Here is a 27,750-nt window from a genome sequence, read left to right as displayed (position 1 = left end):
TCAGGCTTGTGAAGGCTATATACATAAAGGATGGAAAGGAGTTATTTAGGATAGTATACACTGGAGGAGGTATTTGAATAAAGGGGAAAATTAGCATGAGAATGTTAGGGGAAAAAAACCAACTTCTTACTTTGAAACACAGTGAGCTGTGATAAAACCTCCCAAAGCTCAAGTGTATTGGATATTTAAAGCTTGGCTGGGTGGAACTCTGCGTAAGAAAAAGGTATTGGATGACCTTGGGGGTCTTTATTCAGCCTGTAGACAGATAAGAAGTGTAGCCATCATTGTACTCTGAAATAATCCTGTGTTTTATACTGCTTAAGATGATGTTACTGTATATGTATTTTACTGATTTATTTTTACATACATAAGTAAAATTAAAAGATCTAGTATCTGTGTTTTTATTGCCCTCATGGATCACTTTGGGATACTTGAGATTTTTTTTTAACTGTATGCTCAGTTGTTTCTTTTTGGATTTTTGTTTTGTCTCTCTCAGTGTCTTTTCTATGTGCAACTACCATACATGGAAGATGTAAGACAGTATATGTTTTCATCCTTGAAAAACAAAAAATGCACTCCTACAGGTAAGATAATCCTTTCTTGGGCAACTGGACAAGTGCTATATTGCTCTTCTTTTAAGACACTCTAAAATAGCTAGAATACTTGGCTTTCTGATGAAAGCGTATGCTTTGTCATTTTTTTTGACATAGGGGAAAAAAAAAGCCACAACAGCCCTTTTGAAATAAATTCTAGTGTTGCCACCTTGAAGTGTGAAACAAATGTCGAAATTACAGCAGTTCAGTTGCAGGCTGAGCAGACCTGAGGGGCTTGTGGACAGTCTTTCAAAGCTGTCTTGTTGAATGAATTCTGGCTCAGATTTTATGATTATTAGTCCCACAGGACTTCTGTGGCAGACGTTTGAGTTAGTCCTCCATAACCCTTGATCTTTGAGCTTGTTTGTGAGACTAAGTGGCCAAATTGTGTGGGATCTGCAATATGTGATTAGTTAGCTAGAATTAGGATAGACGAATCACTCTAAACAAGCTGGTCCTGCAGTCGCTATCTGAACTGTATTTTCTGTGCTCTGTTATGTTTTGAAGCATGCACTTTCTTGTGTCCAGATTCAAGGGAGAGCATCTTTGAAGAACTATACAGTATGCAGCTGTGCAAAGCTTGACTCAATGTTCTGTGAATTTTCACAGCAATGAGCATAAATGGATGCAGTTTGAAATCCAGTCCCACTTCAGTTTGTTGTGTGATCCGTTGAATGGGAGTCTGCACATCAGGGTTTTATAGCATGACTGGGTTGTTTCTGAAACGTTTTCTATTTACTTGCCTGTAACCAGCAGTTTTGAGAACAAATCTCTAACCTGTCTTACTGAAGCAATAGCTGACTGTTGTGAACTGAGTTAATTTTCCATCCTAACTTTTAAAATTGTTATTACTTAGATTAGTTTTTTCAAAGGAACTTTTCATTTTCGAAGCGTCTTATGAACCTTCTGTTGCAAATAAAAACAACTTGAAAAAGAAGAAAAATGGAAGCAGAAAGGCAGCTGTAATTTAGATCTTCCGAAAGAAAGAACATAAAAGCCAACCAAACAAAACCCTATAAGCTTTATGACTTTACATTGTAGTCCTTAAACAAAGCAGAGTTTTTATTACTGTCTGCTACCCATATTCATTTTGAGCATTTCTTGTATGTGCAGTGTATTCTGTGGCATTTAATGACTTGGTCAAAGTTTCACATTCTGAAGAGAATCTTCATTTGTAAATTGTTTCAAGAAATACATCCATCTGCAAGTACATTTAATCCTTCTTTGTACATAATTGCTGCCTTAGCGGATCAGTTATCTGCAGTTGACTCCTTGATTGATTCTATGAACTTGGTTTATGAAGATGATGATGGAGAAACTTTTGAGGACCTCTTTAAGCCCAGCAAAATCCCAAACCCTCATTTTCAAAGGTTATATCAGGTGAGGTCATAAATTCTATGACATCTTAAAAAACATTCTTTTCTTAAAACTTTTTTTGTTTTTCTGTCTCTCTAATTCACATTGGAATGCTCTGCATGGTGAAGAGTCCGATATAAATGCTTTTGTATTTAAGTACTGAGTAGTCAGTAATTTCCGTATTGTCATTGATATAATTTTTTTTTTTCCTGGACACCAGAAATGCTAGGAATAAAGCAAAATTACACTCGTGCTGCAAAGTTCGCAGCAGCATCACAAATACTCAGAGGTACCCAGACCAGACAAGTTCAAACTTGCTTGAGAATCTCAGCACTGTATTGTGAAGATGACGATGTAGACAAAAACTCAGACTTCAGGTTTTGGACAAAGAGAAATGCACTGAAAACTGAGAGGGCTTTAGTTTGCCATCATCTGTCTAATCAAATCTTGAGCAGAATCACTTTCCCATTTGATGTTTCATCTAGCAGTGAGTCCAAAACAGATCGGTCTGAGGTAAAGTTAATCAGTAGTAAATGACTAACGTGGTTGATATTTAAAATACTACATTGGAGTGTCTGAGTTAATACATTTTATGGGCAAGCAGAACAATTCACGCTTCTTGAACTTATTGTTTCAATCTGTTTACATTTTGATTTACATTCCTTTTATATCATGAAGATTTTCCTTGCAACTGTGAGGATGAGAAACTTCATTAAGCCTTGGAATTCAAGCCTTTAAAGAAAAAAAGCTTCAGGTTAAATTGATTCAACTTCATCTTGGTTTTATACCTTGGTTCTGAGGGTATCTGCCATCTCAGGTTCCAGAAGTCATGTTCTACTCGTAAAAACAGGAACAAGTGATGGCTGTGGCAACAGGCTGCTCAGCTCTTGCAGCTCCATAGGTACAGATTTCAAATGCAAAAGCCTGAAAAGATGTTCACAACATGGATTTTTTTTTTTAATTTTTGTGAGTCTATTTCAATCCATTAATGCTGTTTTAATACTGCCAAATCATCTGTTGGTTTTCTTGTTTTTATTTTTGTTGTTGCTGTCTCACAGGAGCCATTATTACAGCTTCCAGCAACATTTTTACTCTTTCAAAATAATTATGCTTTAAATCACTGCGAGTATTTCCAAATCAGTAGCCTTGTACGACTGCCTCTTTTTGAAAGTATGCTCTAATATGGATTGGAATCTTAATGGCAGCATGAAAGCACATCAGTATTGATGTGCAGCATATGGCCTGGATGTTCTTTAATGGCAGCTTTTTGGAATAAGTAGAAGTTTGATTTGTTTTTTAAATTAAGGTTGTGTCTGACAGTCAATGAGGGATCAAATCTCTCCTGTTGTCCTGGTTTACTGGGTACTTACCTCTACACTTGCATCTAATTCACCCAGTGCAGCGTACTTGGGAAAAAGACTCTCCTGCGTATTTCTTTGCGTGCATTTGCATGTATTGGTATCTGTGTGTATGTATGTTTATTTTATATAGCTAGACACACAGGGGTGCCCAAGAGCCCTCTCTGTAGCTACTGCCATCTGTTCCAACTTTCATGTTCATCTATAAGCCCTCTTCATTCCATCACTCTTCTCAAAGCTGATATGCAAACATACCACTGCCTCACCTGTGCATTTTCAACTTCTGTCTTGCTACTTGCTCTTAAACAAGTGAAAGTTTCCTGTTATACAGGTGAAGGTTTTTTGACCAAGAAGAAAAATTTCCTTTGAGGGACAAGAAACTGTGACAATAACTCGAATGCAGGATTGAGTTGTTTGTCTTACTGGCTAGTTTTAGACTGTTTCTCTCATATGACCTTTTTTTCTTTAAAAAGAAATAGCATTTCAAAGGTAAATTGAGTTTAGAAAGCTGAATACGTGCTGATGACTATTTTATTCATGGGAATTTCCTAGTAATTGTCATAGAACTTATTACAGCATCAGTGTTGTCATTTATTTTTATTATTTACATCTGATCACATGACTTTCAGTCCACTTGTGAGCTAGAATATTTCTCATCAATATGAAGGTATTTAATATGGAAGGGAATGTGTATGTATTGTTCGATGTTAGGTATACACTATATGAGCGTAGTACATTAAAAGTACATAACCTTAAAGGTTTCTTTCCTTAAATTGTTTCTCGCAGTGTTTGCAGCATAAAGCTTTTCACCCCAATGAGCCATTGCCACCAATTGAACAGCACCTTTTGGAGATGCTGGAGGTGCCCTCTGTGGTGAAAGAACGGTGCAAGGCTCCACTTGAAAAAGTAAAGGCACTTTTCCCTCTAAAGGATGCTGGCAAGAAAAAAGAAGAGAAGACTGCTCAAGATATCTTTAAAGATGAGTAAGTTTGAGGATTTTCTTTAAAAATTTTTTGTACTTCAAATTATTCTTGCTGAATGTAGCAGGCTCAGTCATTTTGCATAATGAGTTATAAATTGAAAAAATACCGATGCACGGAGAATGTTGCGGTAACACAGCACGTCTGGGGTGTTCTGAGAGTAGTGGTCTTCCTACTGGGGGACAAGACGTACTGGGATTCAGTCTGCATATCTATACTTGTCACAAAATCACAGAATTCATCAGTTTGGAAGGGACCTCAAGAGGTCTCTGGTTCTACCTGCTGCTCGAGGCAGGGTCTCCTACACGATCTAAACAAGTAACTCAGAGCTCTGTCCAATCCTGTCTTGAAAATCCAAAGATGGGGACTGCACAGACCCTTTACAGTGCTTGACTGCATAGTGATCAAGGAGTTTGTCCTACTGACACTTATAAAATAGTTTGAATAGGAGTATCGGAAGGTTCAGTTCCTTACTTTAAACTACCTGTAACGAAAACTACCTTAGCAGCACGCTCTATTTACCTGTTCTACAGCTTTCATTTTGAATACCAAATCAAAAGAAAAATAGCTTAATTATTATCTGCTGTGCAGTAAATGTGGATGTCTTAAAATACTGTGGACTATTTCTGGAACATCTTCGTAGTTCTTAAGCTAAAATTCCTGGCTCTTGTTAGTGCATATACTATGTTTATGTTATTTGTGCTGTAAGTATGAAAAATAAATGCTGAACTGGTTCTGCATTGGTACTATTTTCCCAGTTAAGTCTATTTTGCTCAAAATCACATTTATTGAATGCCTATTAGTATAACTGGCCGGTCCTCTGGGATGTTGGCGAGTTCTCAGCTCCTTTTCCCACCCTTTTGCTATTTTTAGCTGAGTTCTTTCGGCTCAAGGAGCAATGTTTCTGAGCTACTACAAGGCCCTGCTAAGCTGAGTTGATGTCTGTCTGTTGCTTTTGGTTGGGTAGAGCGTCCTCAGCTTGTTACGTTTGGGACGACATGACACTGGACTTCTCAGGCTGTTCTGGGATAGTGAACACGTTTTTGTATACAGATGAGGAAGCAAATTGCTTTTTCTTTTTTTTTTGACTGCTGTGTGTGCCTTTCTTGTCTTGTCTATGAATTCGTACTGATTACATTACCTTGTCTTTGCTCTATGCATTGACTGCGTTCTGTTTGCATGGGTTTATGAATATACATATGCTTATGTATGTGTTTTAAAAAGTAGAAAAAACTATAGAAATACTTTTGAGACTAAGTTTTATGGTTTTTTCCTTGTCTTAAATAAGCTAGGAAGAAATTTGAACAAAAAGCTGTGACACGTTGCTGGTAGTTGGTGAAAAATGTATTGCCCCAAAGGCTTCAAGCAGGAAGGAAAGCTGTTTTGGTTAAGAACTGATTTGATTTAGAGGGGAGATGAAAGCAACTATAAAAAGAATTGAGTTAGAAATTGATGTGGGGCGTTTAAAATGATTTAGGAAAAAGAAAAGGATCTGTAAGGGAAGCAAAAGGTTACACACTCAACTGTGTAACTGTATCTTTGTGTCTGGGAAAAGCTGAGTGACACAAATCACTTAATGAGAAAAAAATTTCACTACAACAGTGGATAAGGAAAATGTTGAACACCAATAACATTGAACTTTTTAAAGCTATCAGATCTAGACAGTTTGCACTGAAGAGTTTTGAAAAAGTTGGGTAGGAGCTGTCTTGACAGTTACTTTCTTTTCTAAGAAAGATCTGTACTGATAGGTGACGTGAAATGCAAGAGACTGATCATGATGTTGCCCTGATGAATCTCTGCTTAATTTTTATGGTGTGAGGGGGACTACAGCAGCATAAATTTAGCCATGATAGCTTAGTATAAATTTTATCAATCAGCTTTAATGTGTTTCACTTTTGCTTCCTAAATTCTGTGTAGCTTAAAAAAACATCCAGAAAAATGTATTTTTCTTCTTAGGTTGTCTTTGGAGAGGCTGTTCTCTTATCCAGTTTTGCAGTATGTGAGAGGCATCTATCTGAATGTAGAACCAGATATTTTAAACTAATTTTGTATTTTATTAATTATTCTCAGAGTTGTTGTATGTCTCACATTAAAAAAAAATACTGCTAATCAGTGCATTATCAGTAACAGGTTTTAAATGTCAGATCCTTGGCTAGTATAAATGGGTTTGGATTCATTAGTTTCTGCTGTGCTGTTCTGCTTAATGATGGCTGTAGATGAGGACTTAGGCAGTTGCATATTGTCATTTATGTCCTCCTCCTATATGCAACCCCAAAGCATTTTGGATCAGTAAAAATACTGCAGGGGAAAAGGTATTTCAAGACATCGCAAGGGATTGCAAAGCAGTTTTTGAGGTCAAACCATCTCAGTGCACACAAGAACTTGTGTTCGCGTGGAAGTTCTGAACTCTCTAGTGTTAGATAAGGACCTGTTTCTCCATTTTGCAGAGGGGATATTGGCTGTCCGAAACAATAAAGCAACTTGTTCAAGGTCAGCCAGAAAGAGCAGAGCTGGGAACGAAGCAGGGGTGTCCTACTGTCCTTGTGCTGAGGCATATCCGAAGTCATCACTTCTCCTGGAGTGATAAGTAAGGTTATGATGGATGACAGGAGTTGCTGAGGAGATGGATTCTCATTTCAGTAGTGACAAAATTAAGTAAAAGAACAGAGAAGACCACAGAAACAAAGTGGGGTGGACATTGATTGCAAAGCAGGCAGGACTGTGCTACGGAAAGGAAAAAGGAAGGCAATGTAAGTTCTTTCTAATAACTGCATACTTGGGCAGCAAGCAGTGCAGCTTCTTCTTTTTATTGCCATACTGGAATTTTTCAGAATAACTTTGTTTAGTTTTGGGATTCCTTGAAGGCAAATACTGCAGGTTAGATCACTGAGTAGCTTTCAGTTATTCTTACACTGAAATTGATTCTTCTGTGTCAGTAGCCCGTCACATTAAACAGCACAAGACACAGTGTCCGATTTCTTTTCTCTTTTGTGATTATTTGGATTTATTCTGTTGCCAAGATGTGATCCAAAATCTTGTGAGTTTGGCACTTAAGTTCCTGGTTTGAATGTACACCTTGGTATGCTACCTGTGAGGGCAAAGGTAGAAAGGTAGTAGCCTGAAACCACAAATAACGCTATAAAAATAGCAAATAATCTTTTGAAAGCATTTTGAGGTATAGCTTAAAGTTGTCCTAGGAGAATTCTTTCTTAGTTTGTCTACCATGTTTTAACTGTTCTAAGTGCAATTATGTAAAGCCCTTGTGTGCTGATGGAGAACATGGGCTGTTAGACTCCCAAGTCACTGTGTAAACAGATGAGTAGTAACTATCAGTTCCAAAACAGGAACTTCCAGGTAATTTTTAAAGAGTAAATGGATTTCCTGATTAGATGTTCAAAATGAATTTGCTAAGAAAATTTAAAAGGCAACTGGTGAGATTACATCATGTAATGTGTGATTTACTGATTTACAGTATACAGTAAATCAGTAAAGTTAACTCAATAAACAGGTTCCAAATAAAATAACTGGAGAAAGCCTGTATTCTGAAATGTGCAAAAGAGCTACATGAATAAATTTACTTCTGGAATCATCATGAATAATCTTGTACTTTCAACCAGTGGCACCTTTCTTTTATATTAAAGTAAAATTTGTTTTCTGTTTCTACTGTCTGCTTTGTGAAGATGATGAAAAATGTGGTGTTTGCTGTTAATTTGGGAACAGTTGCATAATGAAGATTTTTTTCCAGTCTTCAGTGTAATTTTTGTGAATTGACTGACTTCCTGCTCAGCAGGCAGGAAGGTTTACTTTGATTTAGTGTTTGTTCATTTTTGTTCTCTTCATTTGCTGCAGTGAAGATGGACCCGATGCTAAGAGAAGAAAAACTGAAGATGAGGAAGATAGCTTTAGCATCATGAAACTTGCTGAAGGCAATGTCACCTCTGTAAGTAAAGTTTTAAAACTCTTTATCAAAAGGGAAGATCAATTTTTCTAAGCGTATTGCACTCAGTATACAGAATTCCTGATAAAGCATGGGATTCTAGCTGAAGTAGACATGACTGAAATTTTTCTACTTGTGGATTTGATGCTGCTAAATATTGGAAAGCAAACTTCCTCTGCCTTTAGATCAGTGTTAGCATGAGTTTCCTCCAACCTTGGATGTTTTAGGGCGAAATTCTTCCCCCAAAACATAGAACTCTACAGGGCAAACCTGTGGATTTGAAGCAAGCAGAATCACAGAGCTGGGGTTCAGTAGTTGAATTTTGTTATTCTTCCATATATTCTGCCACGAAAAAGTTACTTCTGTATATTTAATCAGAGGTTTTGCTGTGATTTTAGAGACTGCTCTCTGCATTGGTTGGGATACTAAAATAATAAATTCATCATACTGTTAAGCTAGGTATCTACCTGAATTTCAGGTCTCATGCAAATGGGTAGATAAAGCCTTTATCATAACTTTATTAGATTTTTTTCATCTCACAGGATAAGTGGTTTAGTATTAATGAAATTAACTTCACTTGTTTTCAAATGCGCTGCCCTTTTAAGTTCATTTTTGTCAGGAATGATTGAGTTTTAAGGAAGGTGTAGAGCTGTGGCCAATATTCTGTACTCCTGATAGTTTCTGCTACTAGCTGGAAAATGACACTGCCCGATTTAAAAGAAACAGGAGGAGAGCAAGTGAGTTTACTGAAAGATCTTTCTAAGAATTATGTTGACAGCTCAACATAAACATTTCAAATAAAATTAAGTTTTGGTTTCTGAAAGGAAATAGTAAATACTGTGAATTTTCATTGTAGGGTTATTGCATCCACTTCTCAGTAAACTTTGATATTTGACCTGGTTTTAGTTCCTTTGTAAGGTTTCTGCACTTGTATGCAAATGTAGAGCTTCAGCTTTAAGATGTCGGACTGGTCCAGAAGGAGTAGACAAACTGAGTATGAGCTTTTAATTGTGAGCTTCCTATTGGCTTGGCGAGTCAGTGATTCTGTACCCTCATGCCTGGGAGCTCCCATTCCTCATTAAGTGTCTGTCAAGATTTGTGAGAGGTCTGTGCTGCAGAAGGTCTCAAAGCTGAACTAGCAGATTTCTTGAACTACTATGCTTCTGACCTTTAAACCCCAGAGAATATAGTTGGCTTATAAGAATGCAGTGTTGTAAGTATAAATTCATCTTGCACATGCCATGACTAACCTTTACTAGGACTACTGCACATTAACACACGCTGTAAAATTCAAGTTTTTTGCATTGGCATGTGAAGAATTGTGCAAGTTCTGTATCCGTATTAAAATAAATAGAAATGTAAAGATTTCTGTTGCCTCGCAAGAAGAAAGAGATGGATATTGGCAGACAGTTCTGTCATTTTTGTACTGTTGGTAGGTTGGCAGTGTTAACCCAGCGGAAGACTTCCGAATTCTGGTGAGGCAGAAGAATGCTGACTTCAAAGATGGTAAGCGACTTTTATCCATCTTAATTACATTTACCATCATCTTCAGGGCTCAGTAAATGTGATCTGTTTCCCTAAAAACAAGTTTCTGGTGTGTTGTGAGATGCTTTGTAGTAGTATACTGCCTAGTTTCCAATGTCATAAAGCAAGGATGGGTGTGGCTTGTCTCAGGTATTCTTGTTTGTGTGAGATGGCACTAGACAGTGACACGGAGGCATCTGACTCTGTGTTTTCTGACAGAAGATCTCTTGGCACTGGCTACCTTCTTCAAGCTGTTTATCAGCTTCTCATCCAGCTGTGATGATCTTTCTAGCTTGAAGTGGAGGCTTGTTGAATGGGCACTGTGTGAGAAACCTGTCTTCTGTGGGATGCTTTGCTTTATGAGGAAGTAAGAATTGAATGCCTGAAATCTAAATATTTATAAGCAAATATAATTTCTTACTTCTTGTTGTGAGCAAAAGAAAGCATGGGTAAATTTAGTAAAGTGGGATTGTAATAACCAACAAACACCTCAGAAGTTGTGAGCAGGCTGTGTGTGTACTGAATTTATCACAGCACAAAAGAAGATGGGGTTTTGATGCAGAGGGGAGGAAGAAAATACAAAGCACGGATCAGCTGCTGTCTCATTGGTCTGGTACGCTCTAAGTCTGAAAATGCCAAGTAGTTATCATGTATGTAATGCAAAGATATCTTAAAAAGGTTGCGCAAGATGAATGGGGCCTTTCATCCTCTTGAATGGTGATTTGAAGGTTGTGGCAAAGATAAGCTTCACCTACCTGGTAACTAGTAATGTAACATGTTTCTTTTTTTTTTTTCCCCCCCAAAGGAGTATTTAAGTGTTTTGAAGAGAAATGCTGGCTATTTCAGCTGGACTCTAGCTTTTGGGCATGATTTGAGGAGTGTGCTAGGTAGTATATTGATTTCTGATAGTCTGTTAAAGCCTACATGGCTATTTCTCTTCAGAATTTCCAGAACTATTGGACAGCTAGCCAACTACTTACTTATGTGGATTTTGTATAAGATACAGAATAAATTCTGTTTATTGAAAATATGTTGAGAATTTTTTTCTCAAGTTTCAGATACACTAGGATGCAGTAAAAAGCATTGTACAAGATACTAGAATGCTGAAACTGAAACAGTTGACTACTTTGTTACAGTAATTAGTTTTATAATGTAAGAAGACTTTAAAGCAGAAATAAGTATAGTGTTTACCCTTGAAGATCATTTAAGTGAAGAGTGCTTAAATATGTCCACTTGGTAGCTGTTCTGGACATAACTGCAGTACATGCTGGGGTGGCTTCTGAAACTTGATCAATCTGCTTTTACGTATGATCTGCTCTGTAATTATAAGGGGTAGCTAGACAAAATGTAGTGCAGTCACCCATGTAAAGGAATGTGAGAAGCCATTCTAAATCAAAACATGCTCTGCATATTATTTTTCTCCTTTGCATAGTCATTTTTCTGCTATAGAGCCTTTTAGGGTTAGCCTTTTAAAACATTGCAGGCACGTTCACAATGGCTTGCTGTACTGCATTCTCATTGTGTAAGTAGTAAGTTCTGTATTAAAACTATTCAGTGATTGTACGAGTTTTTCTTAAAAATAGCTTTATATCATATTTAATGAGGAAACTTTTTGGCCCTGCTAGAGCATGTTAAATAAAAATATCCAGGAAAGGGTAATCCATGGTGTTCTAGTAGTTTATTGAGAAGAAAAAAAAAAAAGGAAAAAACTAGAGGAAAAAAAACTTCTGTCACAATGCAGACAAGAGAACTACTAGGTTGCACCTTGTCTTGGTCCTTTCTGATATAACAAGATCCAGCGCAGAATTCCAAACTGAATAGAGCCTACATTCTCACTTGAAAAAACACAGCAATTGCTTCCTCCTTCAGCTGTTTGTTTGGAGGTGGGTTAGGGTTGTTGGAGCAATAGGAAGAACTGTTAAAGAGTGACAGCACGGTGAGTTTATAATTAAGCTTTGAGTTACTGACACGCATTCTTACCAGTCCACAGCAAGTCTCTTAGCAAAATAAAAAAGTTATCAAAAGTAAAGTATGGCAAGAGTGATAAAATAAATAATAGTAATAAACTATAGCAAGTCTTCGATGGTGTGTTTATCAACAAGGATGAGTATTAATGCATCTAGCAGTGGCCTTACTGGCATTTGATGACTGGGATTTTTGCTGTTCACAGAAACCGTATGTGCAGATTAGAATCTCAAAATCATAGAATGGCTTGGGTGGGAAGGGACCTCAGAAATCAACCAGTTCCAACCCCCTGCCATGGGCGGGGTTGCCATCCACCTGATCAGGTTTCCCAGGGCCACATCGAGACTGGCCTTGAGCACCTGCAGTTTCTGTCTGCATGCTGAGTTCCACAGCAGACCAGAGCAAGAGAGAATAGGAAGAACTGACCTGCTAATATGTAAAGACAGACATTCTTTTAAAAATATCTAAGGGTTTCAGATTGGCAAGGGTAGTAGAGATAGGTCTTCAGAACTGGCAGCTCAAATCCTGAAATAGTAATTGACTTCATTTTTAATTGACATCTGTGGAGTTTATTACAGTACGGACAGATGTACAGTTCACGCGATCAGTTGTGTGTGAGGGTGCCAACTTGCAGATTAATGTTTATTGTTCTTATAACTAATATTATGTTCCCTCTCCAGATACATTTACTTTCTTGTTTGCATTCATTGCTGCAGAAATGTCAGTTTATGCAGGTCTCGTTTTGAACAGGTTTCAAGTGCACAGTCATCACAAAGAGCAATCTTTTCATAACAGCTTCTGACATTTTTGTCAATGAATGCAAATAAAATAGATTAGTTACCCTAAGTAGAATCTAATCTTTATTCCCAAGGCTATACAATGAACTTCTTCAGTGCTGTGGCTGCAGAGAAGACAGCGGCTGCTTGCCATCTTCATATGCCAGAGGAGTAGCCACATGGCCACCATTAACATCACATGCAACTGTTTATGGATTTCCATTCAAGTCTGTGTTTCTAGGGAGCAGATAGTGCCCGATTTAGGGTATAGTACTTTCATGCGATTCTGTGTAAGATAGGATAGCTTAATGGGGGGGGGGAGGGGAGGGGAAGAAGAAAAAATACATATACACATGGCATTTTGTTTATCATTTTTCTGTGTAGTAGCTGTAGGCCAGATTTCATTGCATCCTGCAAGACTTTTGTCTGAGAACGTGATGTCTGAAGTCCTGTAGTTGAAATAAGCTTTTTAAAAAATGTTTACTGACTGTGAATAGATAATTCTACAGTGATAGCTGTACAGTTTATGGGCATTAGGAAAAAAGTTCAAAGGCAAACTGCATCCAACTCACAGTCTTTACGCTAGTAGTAAGTCAATATCTTTATTCCTAGGCATTTCTGGAAGAATAAGGTTAAACGAGTCAGTAATTACATGTGTAGATTTCAGTAAATTTTCTGTCTTGCTTGAGGTGCTCTCTTGCCATGGCATGTAGATCACATAAGTAATATGTCTAACAAGACTGTTTTGCACTGGATGTTTCTTCTGCATAAAAGAATTGTGCATGACATATGCAAAGAAAATGTACTAGTTGCAACAAAATTGGTATTTTATTGCCAGATTTTCTCTAGAAATGTGTAGTTATCCAGAGAGATATGTATATAGTTTTTTAAACTACTATTTATTTTCACTTTTTATTGGCATATATCTTTGCCTTTCTGTATTTTTATCTTATTGGATATCTTTGTGTATACTGGAGGGTATTGCTACTCTCTTGCTTCGTAGACCAAATGCAATGACAGGTTTGGTGAAAATGATTCAATCATTAGAATAACATTTGCAAACCAAATACTTGAATATAAAAAATTCACTTTGAAGTTTTCTATGTCTCTGCTATGCAGTGAAGATGAAGCCAGGCTCTTTTGAAGAGCTTAGCGATTGGGTCAGACATAAAAAAAACAGAATTTGAATTAGATATTATGGGGAAAAAATTCAGTGATGGTAGTCAAACATGGAAAGAGTCACCCAGAGAACCTGGAGACTCTGTCTTTGTAGCTACTTTAGTTTCAAGTGCTTAGAGCAGTAACCCACCTGGTTCACCATGATCTTGATTTGAACAGGATTTGAACCAAATGTCCTTCAGACATCTAGTCGTAAATCATTCCAAGCCATATCTGCTGTTAATGGCCATCTGGGGAGAACATTTCAAAACTGAGCAGCACCTCATAGCACACCAGAGTAGTTTAGTAATTCCTGATAAAATTCTTATTTCTTGACTTGATAAAGAAAGTCCTTAAAAATAGGGTAGAGTTTAGAATCTGTTCCTTCTTGTCAGTTACAAAAAGATCACGCTCACCAAACAGCAGTTTAAAATCTGTTCTCAGGTAGTTGAACTCATTTGTCTGTGACTCTTGGTTTAAGCACTGTCCATTAATACAACTCATTATCACCACCACTGGGTAAGTCAAAAGATTGCCAATAATAGGAGTCATTTGTCTATAGAAGAAGCTGTATTTTGAATATAATTTTTCTTTTTAGGGAAAAAAAATTGTCCACAAAGAATTGAACTTGGACTATCATACAGTCTCAATTATTATTAAACTGTCATCTGTTTGGCATAGTAATCAAGACCAAGGACTGAACTGAACAAACAGGAAAATATAACTACACTTTTGTACTGTAACTATTCAGAAATAACAAGTGAATGTAATTGCTCATGACACATTTCACAAGAAGTAGCAGCGCTGATGAGTTTATTTTAGAGTAGGAAATGTACCTCAGTGCCAGTGGGGATGGGATCTTCTATTGAAACATTTTTACTTGTAGTTCTCCAGTCTCTAATTGCTCTATTTGTTACATAGCCAATCAGATACAGTAGAAGGAGGAAACAGGAGATCAGTGTTTCTCAGGATGATCTGCAGAATGAGATGTTGATTAGGAATGTTGGAATTCTCAGCATAGGCAAAATACGGAAGTTCCTAAGTTCACTTCCTTAAATGTGGGGGGAGGTGTAGAGGGCTGTGAGAGAAGGAAAAGGTGACTGTCACACAGTACTGTTCTGGATGGACTGTCACTTCACATCACTAGGACCTGTTCTTCAGAACTTCAGATTTGACTGAGACTGCTATACATAAATGAGGTGGATCTTCTTGCAGAACATGTGTTTTTGCAAACACAGACGGATCTACTTTTTGCAGCACCCAAAACCAAATATTCACACTCATGGCAAGGCAGATGATAGGTAGCAAAGAAAGAAACAAAATTCTCAGACCTACAGAGTGTACAGAGTCCACTTTCTGTGGATTATACTTCCAGTTACAGTCCTTTTTTGCTGTCTCGGTATTGTCTGTGTTCTGATTAGACTATCAAATTACTTCAGGGGACCAAAGACATTTTATCCATTTTAAATTCATCAATAATTGGTCTGTCATTTAATGGAGACCCAGTGGACAGACCCAATTTTAGCCAAGCTATTTGAAGACATGAAAAGAATCTTGACTTCATATATTGTTCCATGTAACTTGTTTTCTGCATAATTATGACATTTTCTTGCCTATTAAAACAGCGTGGGGCTTTATTTGTTTCAGATTTGGAAACAGATTTCAAAAAGAGTGAATTTACAGTCATTAGCAAGAAAAAAATGTTGTTCTGATGCCTGCTAGGGCAATCAAGTAGAAAAGGTTTGGTTTTTTTTTTTAAAAAGAAAGTAAAAGCAATATAGCATGTGATAATTCCAAGCAGTGAGCTAGAGTCATTCTGACAATGAAGACTTTTATTGCACCCTTGTACTGCCTGGGGTTTTAATTTAACACATCAATGAAAAGGCAGTGTTTAAAAAAAAAAAAAAAACAACAACAAAAACAAAACACCACCACCACTGAAAATACCAGCAGGACTTGCTTTTATTAATTGAATTCGTAAGAAATTAAAACATTTAATGAGAAAATCGTTAACCATGGAAAAAAAAATTGACTGACTTAACTTGAGGAGCTTAAGTAGTGAGACCTCAAGTTAGTTTGTCAGCTACCAGTAATATAAATAGTGAGTGAACTGATCACCTCGGGAGCAGTGGCACTAGCATACTTTCTTGTGTGCTAGCTGCTGTTGGACAGGCCCACTCTTCACCTCCTTTTCTTGAAACTCACTGGAGTCAAAACCTGGTGGGAGAGTATCAAACGCTTCCTGTTTCACTCTTCTTTCAGATTTAGTTCAGTTAAGCTTTTTTCTGTTAGGCATAACCAGTTCATAGTATTTGTCTCCATGATCACAAGCAGTATTGACCTGTTGGAAAAATCATCAAGCTACCACTACAGAGCCAATATCCAGTCTAATGTCAATAACAAGGTGGTCTTTGAACTGCAATCACCCTACAGCTATTGTTTTGACATTATTATGCCTTCACTGTAAATTTAACTCTTTCACTGAAATAAGCGTATATTTCAAAGAATGTTTGTTATCTATTCTTTTTAGAGTTGTAGAATACCTCAGCTTTAAATCCCAAACATTCTAGCTTCATTTTCTATCAAAAAAAAAAAGTTAGTCCAGTGCTTTTTTTTTTGGCTTCCAGATTCAGACTTTTGCCTTGGCCACACTTGAGTGTCTTCCTAGCATAACTAGCTCTTCCAAAGAGACTGAAGTAACTGTCAGTAACTTACATGCTCATTTATCAAATTAAATGATTTGAGGCTGTATGGGTATGATTAACTCCTTTGATGCCTGTTGAGGTGGAGTAGAGACACAGATCTAAAGGATTTTTTTTCCCTTGAAAATATGGATTCTTTGGTTTGCTTGCTTATTTCTCTCTGTCTTTCAGTGAGTCAGCAGCTGATAAACCGCATTGATCAGTTTCTGGAAAACAGAAGTTCACAGTACTACATGAAAGGGATTGATTGTATTCGAGTTTTCAGAGAGGAAGCTGTGAAGGTAATTGCAGTACGTGAAAACTGAAGACATGATGGGCCTGTTTGCTATGTTAAAACATAGTCGTTTATTGCTGTAGGAAAAGTAGATTTAAAATATTTCAATCTTATACAATTTGGAAGCTTAGAAGTATGCTTCAGTTTTGTGTTTTTTATTCTTACTTGAATAAGAAGTAAATTCATTGGGGGTGAGAACTAGATGGTCTTTAATCATGCCTTTGAACTCAAACTGTTCTATGATTCTGTGGTGTTACTGTTGTTTTTATTACTTTAAATATATAAACACAAAGCCCGTGACTTGATGTTTATAAGAGAAAAATAAGCTATTCTATGGATTTCTTCTTAAAGATAGTTATAAGAAAGTCTCTAATTTTTTTTGGAAATTCTGTTTTTGTGGCTCCTTAGAACTCTTGGTTTTAATACAATCAAAATATATAATGACTTTTACGTTCACCATTTTAGATGACTTTATGAAGAATTAAGCTTGCAGCTACTTTAATATTTCCCTATAATCATTGGTGTTATTTCTTTCAGCTATCCAAGGTGCAGTGCTTTAATGATTTTCTGCAGGCCTTGAAGTCAAAGGTGGAAGATAAAGGCTTAGCTGATTTCTGGGAGATTGTGGTACAAGGTATGATTCCATTTAACTTTTTATCCATTATGTAAGATAAAACCTTACGTTATCAATGGAACACTGAGCAACGTTTTGAGGCAGATCATTCCTGCATCCTGTGTAGAAGATTGGAGGGGAAAAAAAAAAAAAACACGCTACCACCACCAAAAAAAACTCCTTTTCTTTCACATTGTAACTTTCTTTTTTGCCCTAATAGATTCAAACCAGTAATATTTAATAATGCCTTGCCAGGTCTTGTTGAAATGCTAAATGAACTGTGTAAGAGAAGAGACAAACTAAATGTTACAGGGTAAGCAGAAGAAAGTAAAATTCAACTGAAATTGTAAAATAAATGAAAAAACTCATGTAGCTTACAAAGATACTTCCAAAATAAGCCTCAAAAAAGGCATGGATAGCATTGAAATATGTCGCTGATCATTTTGTATTTAAGTAACCTGAAGAACAGAATATGTGGTGCTATGACATCTGCCAGTGGTTAAACTGGGAGATGAAGGCAATGCAATTCCAAAAGAGCTTCAGGAATGTTTTCACAAATCTGAAACATTGCAGACTATAAAAAACATCTTTTACATCATACTCTTGTTTTTAATTGGAACAAGAGATAGGGAAATCTGTTGACTACCCAACTGTCTATTTTAAGGGTGCATGCTATAGAATGCAATGAGATGGTTTCGCATAGCGCCTTTCAAAATGGAGGACTCCAAACTGTGTAATGACTGCTTTACCCAAGTGTTTGAAAATACAGGATGGGACTGTGTTTAGTAGTTCAAAGGAGCAACACAAGACAACTCTCAAGGATTGTTATATAGCAGTACTGCAGGGGGGCATCTCAGAAGATTTGTTTAAAAAACAACCACCACCACCAAAAGAACACTTTGGAAGTAGGAAACGTGGATCTTCCGAAGCCGTGCTAGAATGCTGTTTTAATAGTTCTAGTTGGTTCAAACCATAATTTTCAATAAGCCGGAGTGTGTTTCTGAGAAGAAGAATTTATAAATGCAAACAAAGATGGTATTTTAATGCAGAATTTATTATCTTCTGAGAAGATGATAAAATCGTGGTGCTCTATGCACAATCTGACTAGGTTGACCTACTGGGTAGCTGAAACAGCTTTTCAATTGCTGCTACCAAACGCAGAAGTCCTGTTTTCCCATTTCTTTTGATGTGACCTGTACCCTCTTTTCTACCAACTGTAGCATTGGCCTTGTCATAAGCAAATATCAAAACATGAGGAAGGTGAGTTAGCGTTTCAGTGATTTTTCTGGGGGCACGTTAAGGTGCCATTGAAGTTGTGCTGCTGCTGAAACCTCCCTGAGTCTATGGTTCTTTCCTCTCACACCCACAAATTCTTTCTTTAGGCACAGGCTTTCGTGTAGCCAAGTGATGAGCTAGGCAGGGAGAGGTAATTGAGAGGTAGTGGTTGAATTTTTTGGGGCCAGGAGAGGGGAGGAGTAATGTCATTGCATAGAATGGTGGTACAGATGCAAAAAGATACAGTGAACCTGTAAATGCAGAATCAACACTGGGTAATCATACTGTAGAACCACAGCATCAGTATTTGTATGGTAAGAGTTAATATTTCTAAGGCTATTAAGGACTGAAGAGCATGCTGTGAATGACTAAAAGTGTAATTTGTGATAGATTTTCAGCATTTCTTCTGTTATTTCAGTGTCTCATTAGTTTGATTGTCATAATATTAACAGTTTCCTAAATTGATACTTCCACAGGCTTATGAATATTCTCATTAATTTATTTTTAAATCATATTTGACTCATTTATGCAAGTCACATTTTCCTTTGAGCAATTTTTTTATTTCTGGTGGTGATGATGACACATGCCAAAGTTGGAATTTGGTGTGTTTTTGGGAAGCCTTCTTATGATGTTTTTCTTTTTTTTTAGACAGAATTTCTTTGATCACTAAAGATGAAGCAGAGGGAAGTTCTGTGACTAGTGAAGAAGCTGAAAAGGTATCATAGTTTTAATGAGCATTTATTTGTATAGATTCCCTGCTGTGAAACAGATTATCTATGATGTGTATAAATCTTTATGTAAATGGAATAGGATATAAGGAATTATAGTGTTCTTTTGCCACAGAATTAATATTACCCCAATCCAGAGCAAAAATAATGCCCTAGCATGTACTACAGTGGTATGTTTTAGTCTTTAGAAAGTAGCATATATTGGCATAATTATCTGAAAATATTCTCTACAAAGAACAGGAATTTCGGGAACTCGATTTAGCAATAAATTAGATATTCAAGATTGCTATTTGAACCTCATAAAAAGAACTGTGATCTCATTGTTAACATGCCAGTTCAAAAATCAGCATGCCTTTTTTCGCTAAAGGTTTTATGAACTCCAGCAATATGAAGTTATCATTGCCTATATAGTGAAAATTCGCCAAATCAGTAATTTCTCCTTCATGCCAGTCTTGTGGAGTGATGGACATTGTAGATTACGCTGATGTTATTATTGGTGATCATATTACCTATTTTCAGAAAGAAGGATTTGGAGTGTTTGCAGGCATTCTTTCTACAGAAATAAAACACCGTAATAACTGTTTGCAGGGATGAATGAAGAATGTCACAGTTACAAAAGGAGTTAATTATAAAAGGCAGAATGATGCCTTCTTTTTGAAAGAAAGCAGAACTCAGATTTGCTGTCAAAAATTGTATTTGTGTGTAGAGGATAGGAAGATAAGGGTAGCCTTGTATCAGGCTGCAGAGCACCATAACTTTAAATAGTTTAGAAGAAAGAAGGTCTTTGTATTACAGATCCCTCAAGGTAAAGCTGTACCTGGAATCACTAAGTACTTTTCAGCAAAGCTGCTTCTCTGCAAGATGCCACATTGATTTTTGTTACTTCCAGACCTTACATGAGCAATAACCAGAAGGAGATTGAAGTGGGTTCTCTGTAGATTAATTAATTTGTAGGTAAAAGGTTGTCCTTTAGAAACTGCTTTTTTAATCTGTAAAAATTTATCTCAAGGTAAAGAAGGCACGCAAGCGTCATGAAACTGAACATACAAGCAAGCTCCTAAAAGTCCAAAAAAAGCTAAGCCCATGTACGAAGTAGAAATGACAGAATGCTATTTTGTGAGCATGAAGGACCTACTGATTGTTTCTTGTCACCCATAAATGTATAGAGCAATCTTTTTTTCCCAGCAGTGGTTTTAAAGAATGTAAAATTTTGTTATAAATTCCAAATGCTATGAATTCGTTTGGAAACTTCATAGGACTATTTGTTTCTTGAGAACTTCACTTTTTAGTCTGAAACTATTGTTGGCATTCAGAATGTGATAAAGCTGTGTGTATGAGTCTCTATTCCTTAAGGAAATCTCTACTAGCCATGAAGATCTTAGAGTTTACAGTTCTCTTAACTATGAGCTTGTGGCGGCCAAGGAACATTGTGCAGGGATGAAGCAGAAATTATGAAGAGTAGCAAGGAGTAGATTGACAGGGTAAGATGGAGCTACAAAACGTTTGTAGACTGACTTAAGAGTGACTTTTCTTTTTAACATCATCCCTCAGTCAGCTAGGTTTTGCAATAAAGGAAGAAATTCTTTTGTGATTGATTGAAGGTCTTGTGACAGCTGTAACTAGGGGAATAACAAAGACTGTGGAATCAGCTCTGGGCTGCTGAAAGCGCAAGAGTTCACTGATGTGACAGTTAACCTTGCATTTCAGGATAAATGAGTTGCATCTCTGTGGTAACTGGGCTGTTGGCAATCCCGGTTGTGCACTGGATAACCTCCTCACTCTCCAGATCCAAACCCAGACCTCTGATTTGTGGAGTTGCCACTGTGAAGTGTTTGCGTGACTTCTTACAAAAGAAACTGAACAACTGTTTGTTGTTCATGTTGTTCGGTGTGTTGTTGGAGTAAGATCTGCAAAGACTAAAATTTTGTCCTGAGTTTATGGGGCTGATACAAAATCTAGTCTTTGGTCCAGTAGAGCTGTGCTGCATCTTTCCTTTGACGCTGACACTGTCTCCCACAGTATTTTCCTGGAGAAACCATGGCTTGGACAGGTGCACTCTTTGCTGGGTAAGGAGCTGGCTGGAGGGCTGGGCCCGGAGAGTGGTGGTGAATGGAGTTAAATCCAGCTGGCGACCAGTCATGAGTGGTGTTCCCCAGGGCTCGGTGCTGGGGCCTGTCCTCTTCGATATCTTTATTGATGACCTGGATGAGGGCATTGAGAGCACCCTCAGTAAGTTTGCAGACGACACCAAGCTGGCAGGAAGTGTCGATCTGCCTGGGGGTAGAGAGGCCCTACAGAGAGATCTGGACAGGCTGGATCTCTGGGCTGAAGCCAGTGGGATGAGGTTCAACAAGACCAAGTGCCACGTCCTGCACTTTGGCCTCAACAACCCTAGGCAACGCTACAGGCTTGGGGCAGAGTGGCTGGAAGGTTGTGTGGAGGAAACAGACCTGGGGGTATTGGTCTGTGCTTGGCTGAGCATGGGCCAGCAGTGTGCCCAGGTGTCCAAGAAGGCCAATGGCATCCTGGCTTGTATCAGAAATAGTGTTGCCAGTAGGAGTAGGGAAGTCATTGTCCCTCTGTACTCAGCCCTGGTGAGGCCGCACCTCAAGTACTGTGTCCAGTTTTGGGCCCCTCACTGCAAGAAAGACATTGAGGCCCTGGAGCGTGTTCAGAGGAGGGCGATGAAGCTGTGAGGGGTCTGGAGCACAGGCCTTACGAAGAGTGGCTGGGGGGAACTGGGATTGTTCAGTCTGGAGAAGAGAAGGCTCAGAGGAGACCCTACTGCCCTATACAACTACCTGAAAGGAGGTTGTGGTGAGGTAGGGGTCGGCCTCTTCTCCCAGGTAACTAGTGATAGGATGAGAGGGAATGGCCTCAAGTTGCACCAGAAGAGGTTCAGGTTGGATATTAGGAAAAAATTCTCCAGAAGAGCGGTCAGGCACTGGAATGGGCTGCCCAGGGAGGTGGTTGAGTCACCATCCCTGGGGGTGTTTAAGAAACATTTAGATACAGCATTGAGAGACATGGTTTAGTGGGGTTATTGGTGGTAGGTGGATGGTTGGACTGGATGATCTTGTAGGTCTTTTCCAACCTAGCTAATTCTATGATTTTATGATTTGGTGTGCGAGGGCAGCATTTTCCTCAATTATAATAGATTGCAAAAAAGTTTTTGTTTTCTGTAATGAAGGTGATAACCTGTCAGTGAAGGGTATGCTAGATCTTTTAAAATAGCAAGCAGTACAGTACAAGTTTTCTTCACCTCTGTAATAGGTCATATGGTCATAATTGCAAGTTTGTAGGTCAGGGATTGGCTGTCCTTGTGGCCCTGTGTGACACAGAAGCCTTTTCTCTTATGTGCATTCGGTTGCATTTTCAGGACTGTTTTGGATATAAGATTCCAAGTTCATAGAATTGCTCTGTGAAGGGGAAAGGAAGGCTTGTATGGCAGTTTGTTAGGGAGGTAACAGGTACAAATTTCTTCTTTTTGGCTGAGCTAGGTTATCCATGCATGTTATTCTTCCTTCCTATCATTGAGAATGGTTTCATATAGGTGTTTTTCTTTTTTCCTGTAACAGAGGTGCTTGTCTTAAAGTGTAAGAATGGTAGGTTAAAAGAGCAGGAATGTCAAGTACTTCTTCTCGTTACTTTGGGGAAGGTAATGGATTTCAGCACAACTATTATATGTAATTTGCTTTTGCATAAATGCAAACAGGTTTAGGAAAAAATAATTTTGGGTGTTTGGAATTTGATGGAAACTTCAGGTTGCAATTTACTGCAAAAGTTCATCCTACGTTTCTTTAGCTTTCAGCTTTTTCTACCTAATTTAGTGCTGGAAAGCTAATTTTGTAAGCTTAAAATGTGCTACTTCTGTAAATAGTATTCAACTCTTAACTGCATAAAAGGAAATTTGATCTGGCATAAAAAAAGCCTTTCAGAACTGACAGTGTCATTAGCTTTTAGTTTTATAACATGTGCTCTATATTACTACTAGATTGAGAACTTTTTCAGCAAAAAAAAATAGACAGGTGTACAACATCTTGAAATTCTATTTTGTTCTGCCCCTGTCACCTTAGTTTTTTGCATCTACAAAATTTGTAAGTCAAGTTGATGTTAACATGGTAAAACGTGAGTGCTGTCCGTGAATTAAGTTTTCTACACTGCTCTTCAGAACGTAGGAAATGTTTGACCTTTGGCTGTTGAGACAGCTAGACAGAGGCTGCCTGCCACACTTTGTCGGTGGTGTTAACCAAACACAGTAAATGTGTTTCTCATTCTATTGGATATTAGATATGATATTTTCCTACCAAATTAACTTATTGATATTCTACCTAGTAGAGGGACTTGGAGAGAGTGCCTTTTTCAGTGATTTAAAATTGCAACCTCAGACATTAAAACACGAGATTGCTTCTTGATACGGTGGGAGAATGCAGCAGGCAACTTCTTGGAGTTTTACCCCTTGTTTAAAGCTGCCACTGTCCTTCTGGAGAAGGATCAGAACATCTTAAGTAAAATAGCATTTAAGCTTCCTACAGTGCAAGTACATTATCTTGGAGATAGGAAGCACTGTGATAGTGATTCCATGGCCTTTTTACATGACCTGCATGGCTCTATAAGTTGAAATCCTCAGGGAAGCATTAGTTTGCTTTCAGAAGACAAATGCTAGCAGGAAAAAAGTTACTTAAACCCTTAACAGGTATTTATTGCCTGTTTAATAATAATATTTTTTACCCATAGAAATTGTTTAGTAATTTCTATATTGTTAAGGAGTCTGTAACTAAAATTGATAGTCATATATTTTTATTTTCTTTACTATTATAGACGAAATACTTCTTTTTCCCACTGTGCCAGGTTAAGAGAAAAAATAATTTGTCGGTGGTTGTACTCCTGATATTATTTGTATGTTTGATTTTAATGGTTATGGTATCTGAAGAAGTTAGCTTTATCCTCTGTTTGTGGATCCCATGCTTTAAGTGGAGGGCATATGGCAAGTTGGTATGAGCAGCTATTGCCGTAGAATTTTACATAATGAATGTTCTATTTTTGAAGACCAGCATTCTGACCATCTTGCATGTTTGAGTGTTTTTTCAAATTCCTGTCTTTGTTCATTTGTTAAATGTTCACTGAATTAAATGGAAACTTCTACTGACTTCCACGCAGAACTACAGTGTCATACTGAAGATCTTTACTAAACAAGATATTGGTCAATGTACGTATGTATTAATAGGAAAGATTTTTTTTGGTCCTCTGGCAGTTTGTGGCCACATCTCGTATTGCTTTTAGAGTTACATTTTTAAGAACACAAAAAATGGCTGTACTCACATGGACGACATTGCAGTCTAGACCAGAATCCTCTGGTTGACAGTGGACAATAACAGATGAGCAGGGAAAAGTGTACAGTCCCAGGCTCAGCCACTGACATCTCCAGTACTTGCTGTGCTTGAGGTGTTTCTTTGGGCATAGTCTTGAAAGGATTTCTCTTCTGTGCACTTTCCACATTTTCTGTGACACCATGAACTAATATTTGCAGCATTACATGGCATTCTACAGCTTAACTATGTGGACTGAAGAACCTCATTCTTTGTCTATTTTATTAAACAGACTCCACAAAATTCTTTAAAAGCAAGTATTTGGAAATTTCCTGTATTTTAGGGCAGTTTGGGAGGATGGAATCCAGAATGAATTTGATTAATGATTTTTAATTACAAGTGAATTAGTTTTAATATACTAGTATTGGTATTCTGTTCATTTAACATTAAGGGTCTGAGTTTTGTCAGTAGCATAAGTATTGTACTGTTATTTTCAGTTCTTGACTCCAAAAGAAAAGAAAAATGAAACTCCGCCTGCCACAGATGAAGGTGGTGACGTTGATGATTTGGTGAGTACCGTAAAGACAGGATGTGGCTTCAGAACTCAATTTTAACTGAAAGCTGAAGTGGGTGAGAGCTTCTTAAAGCAGTAGATTGTAGTGCATGGCTTAGAAAACACCTGAGGAGTTGAGCCAAAGAAGAGCTATCTGAAATTACTTAGCTTCTATTGTAAAGCACAGCCAGATGTGAAACGTCATGAAGCCAAATGGCCTGTTGTGTACTAACATGGGTGTTTACATAGATTAATCCTGTCCTCTTGTGTATTTCAAAAGAGCCAGTGTGGCTGCTTGTTTGGTAGCAGACTGTTGTAATTTACTGTAATAGCATTTAATGAAGCTTGTAGATCTAGAATAGTTATTTATGTGGGTTGAAAACTGAAAGTCATTTAAAAAAAGACATTTTAATCTTCTCAATTAACTTTCTCTTATACAGACTTGATGAAATTCAAGGATTTCAGGAGATTTTTAATAAGTATTTTAGGCATTTTTTTAACGTGTTGAATCATTACAAATCTATCTCCAAGACTTAAGCTGATTGTGTAGGCAGTTCTGATAAAGTTTTAACAGCAGGCAGATTTCTACTTTTGGACTGTATTTTTTGAATCTATGAATTGCACATATTATCTGAAAATGGGATTTAATGTTTGTTTTTGTACTTTACAACAACTTAGTATTAAATTCTAATAATCCATTAGAACTCAGATATTAAGTCCACTTATGTTATATAAGGATTTCTGAATTTGTTTTATTTTCTAAGCACTAAACACAGATAAGAAATAACTTTAATTCAATGCGTCTTCTAAATCTGTTGCTTCTATTTCAGCTGGACATGATGTGATCGAGTGATATGTGGTGACTATGCATACCAAGCTTTGGAAGAGATCTCCCTGTGTAAGATGGGATACGAAAGGGAATGTTAGTGAGAAGACAATGTATCATCTTTATTTCTTGAATGACAGCAGAAGTCCTAAAGACATTTCCAGTTGGTATAAATGTCATCTGACCTCTTAAAACCAGAACAGAAGATGGAAAGTATTTGTGAAGTAATGATGGCTTTGAGGGATCTCTTTTTTTCCTTGGTCTTATCCTTGATACTGCTTTCAGCTAAAAACCACTAAATGTAATGAGAGCCTATGTTGACACCTGAAATTCTTCTTACATTGCCTGAGAAAGAAGGAGAAAGAAATGTCACAGTGAGGTTACCAGGTAATGTAGAATTTTTAATGGATGTAACTCCATAGCATCATAGAGTTATAAAGGAGAACAGGATGTATTTTCATGCTTTTCCCTAGAAGGGGGGGGGGGGGGAAAGGAGGGAAAAAAAAAACAAACAAAACATTCTAGGCCAGGGAGTCAAAGTAATCGACTGAAATAAACAACAGAATATAAAGCACACAACAAAACCAAGTGTGCAGATTTTTGCTGCACTGTACCCAAATCAGCAGTGATGGTCATCTTTCTGTGCTGCAGGTTCTCTTTTCTGTCAGCTCAATGGTGGAGTTAATTTCCTAAAAATTTCTGTCTCTGTTATAAGTTGTCCTCTTTCAGATACTGGGATTTCTCTTGTGTTTGTTTTAATACTTTAACTGGTATGATTACTGTAGATATTTCTGTTGCTAAAAGGATGAATGAATTATTTATATCCCCATTACACTGCAGTTAACTGCTAATGCAGAGCAAAGGAATCCATGAAAACTGTACGCTGACACCTATGGCAGATAACTGATGATCGTTAACATTGGTAACCAAAATGGACTACTATCTATGCAAAGCAGTCTAAACTAGTCAGATACTGCTCAGAAAGAGATGCTCAGATTTGATTTACAGATCTGAAGAGACACTAATGACACCTTCACAGATGCTTATTTGTTGCAGCCAGATTCATTCCTTTAAGAGCTGTTCTTTTGTTATTGTGAGTGCTTAAACATACTGTGCAAAGTGGTAATGATATCATAAAAAAAAAAATCACGAGCTGTAGTTAAAAGCATATCTGTGCTGAATACCTATGGAATATCTGTGCTGTACATTTCCTGTGTGGGAAACAGCAATTTCTTTTTCCCACACATCCCTACACAGAGACCTGCTTTCTCCTCCCTTTTGTCCTGTCTTGACTGAATTCATGCAGCCTGTGAAGTGTTCTCCTCAGTGCAGGTGGCGGGCAGCAGGTAAAATTTGTAGGACTTTATAGCATTTATGTTTCGTGAAGGTATTCTTTCTGAATTGTAAATAGAGCCATTTATTGAGTGTAACACTGGCTTTTTTTTCATTTTCTTAATTGTTTTGGTTAATAAAAGATTTAATGGATAGCTTATGTTTTCTTTGGAACCATGCTTGCTAAAGTTAGATGATTAAACTACCTATGTAGTACTTAGGAGGGACTATCATAAAGCACTTTTCTGGGCATGCAATGCAAACACTGAACACAGAAAGCACTCTGCAGAAGCTGAATGCAATTACTTTTTCTGTACTTTACAAACACAAACTTTCACAACACCCAGTGAAATAATTTTTACTGTTTTGCAGAGATGATAAGTTTTAATTAAGACCAAACATGATATAGAATTACTTTGCAAGTCAAAATAAGGATTGGGGCTTTCTATTTGTTTTGAAGCAGTTGGCCACGTTTTTAGTGTGTATTGCTT

The 27,750-nt window shown here is 37.4% G+C and overlaps 1 protein-coding gene across 1 annotated transcript in view; it reads left to right on the top strand.

The window, feature by feature from the left end:
* The window catches only part of XRCC5 (X-ray repair cross complementing 5), a 53,146-nt gene extending 25,732 nt beyond the window's left edge, over positions 1 to 27,414 (top strand). The window contains exons 13-22 of the mRNA XM_021399946.1: positions 497 to 584; positions 1,840 to 1,973; positions 4,094 to 4,290; positions 8,137 to 8,227; positions 9,661 to 9,730; positions 16,521 to 16,630; positions 17,161 to 17,257; positions 19,160 to 19,227; positions 25,046 to 25,117; positions 25,932 to 27,414. Of these exons, the coding sequence (XP_021255621.1) occupies positions 497 to 584; positions 1,840 to 1,973; positions 4,094 to 4,290; positions 8,137 to 8,227; positions 9,661 to 9,730; positions 16,521 to 16,630; positions 17,161 to 17,257; positions 19,160 to 19,227; positions 25,046 to 25,117; positions 25,932 to 25,946 (942 nt within the window). The 3' untranslated portion in view covers positions 25,947 to 27,414. The remainder of the gene's footprint in view (positions 1 to 496; positions 585 to 1,839; positions 1,974 to 4,093; positions 4,291 to 8,136; positions 8,228 to 9,660; positions 9,731 to 16,520; positions 16,631 to 17,160; positions 17,258 to 19,159; positions 19,228 to 25,045; positions 25,118 to 25,931) is intronic.

The sequence above is a fragment of the Numida meleagris genome, chromosome 5 (genome assembly GCF_002078875.1).
Source record: "Numida meleagris isolate 19003 breed g44 Domestic line chromosome 5, NumMel1.0, whole genome shotgun sequence".
NCBI lineage: Eukaryota > Metazoa > Chordata > Aves > Galliformes > Numididae > Numida > Numida meleagris.
Note: the sequence above shows the minus strand (reverse complement) of the source record. Positions and strands in the feature narration are given on the sequence as shown.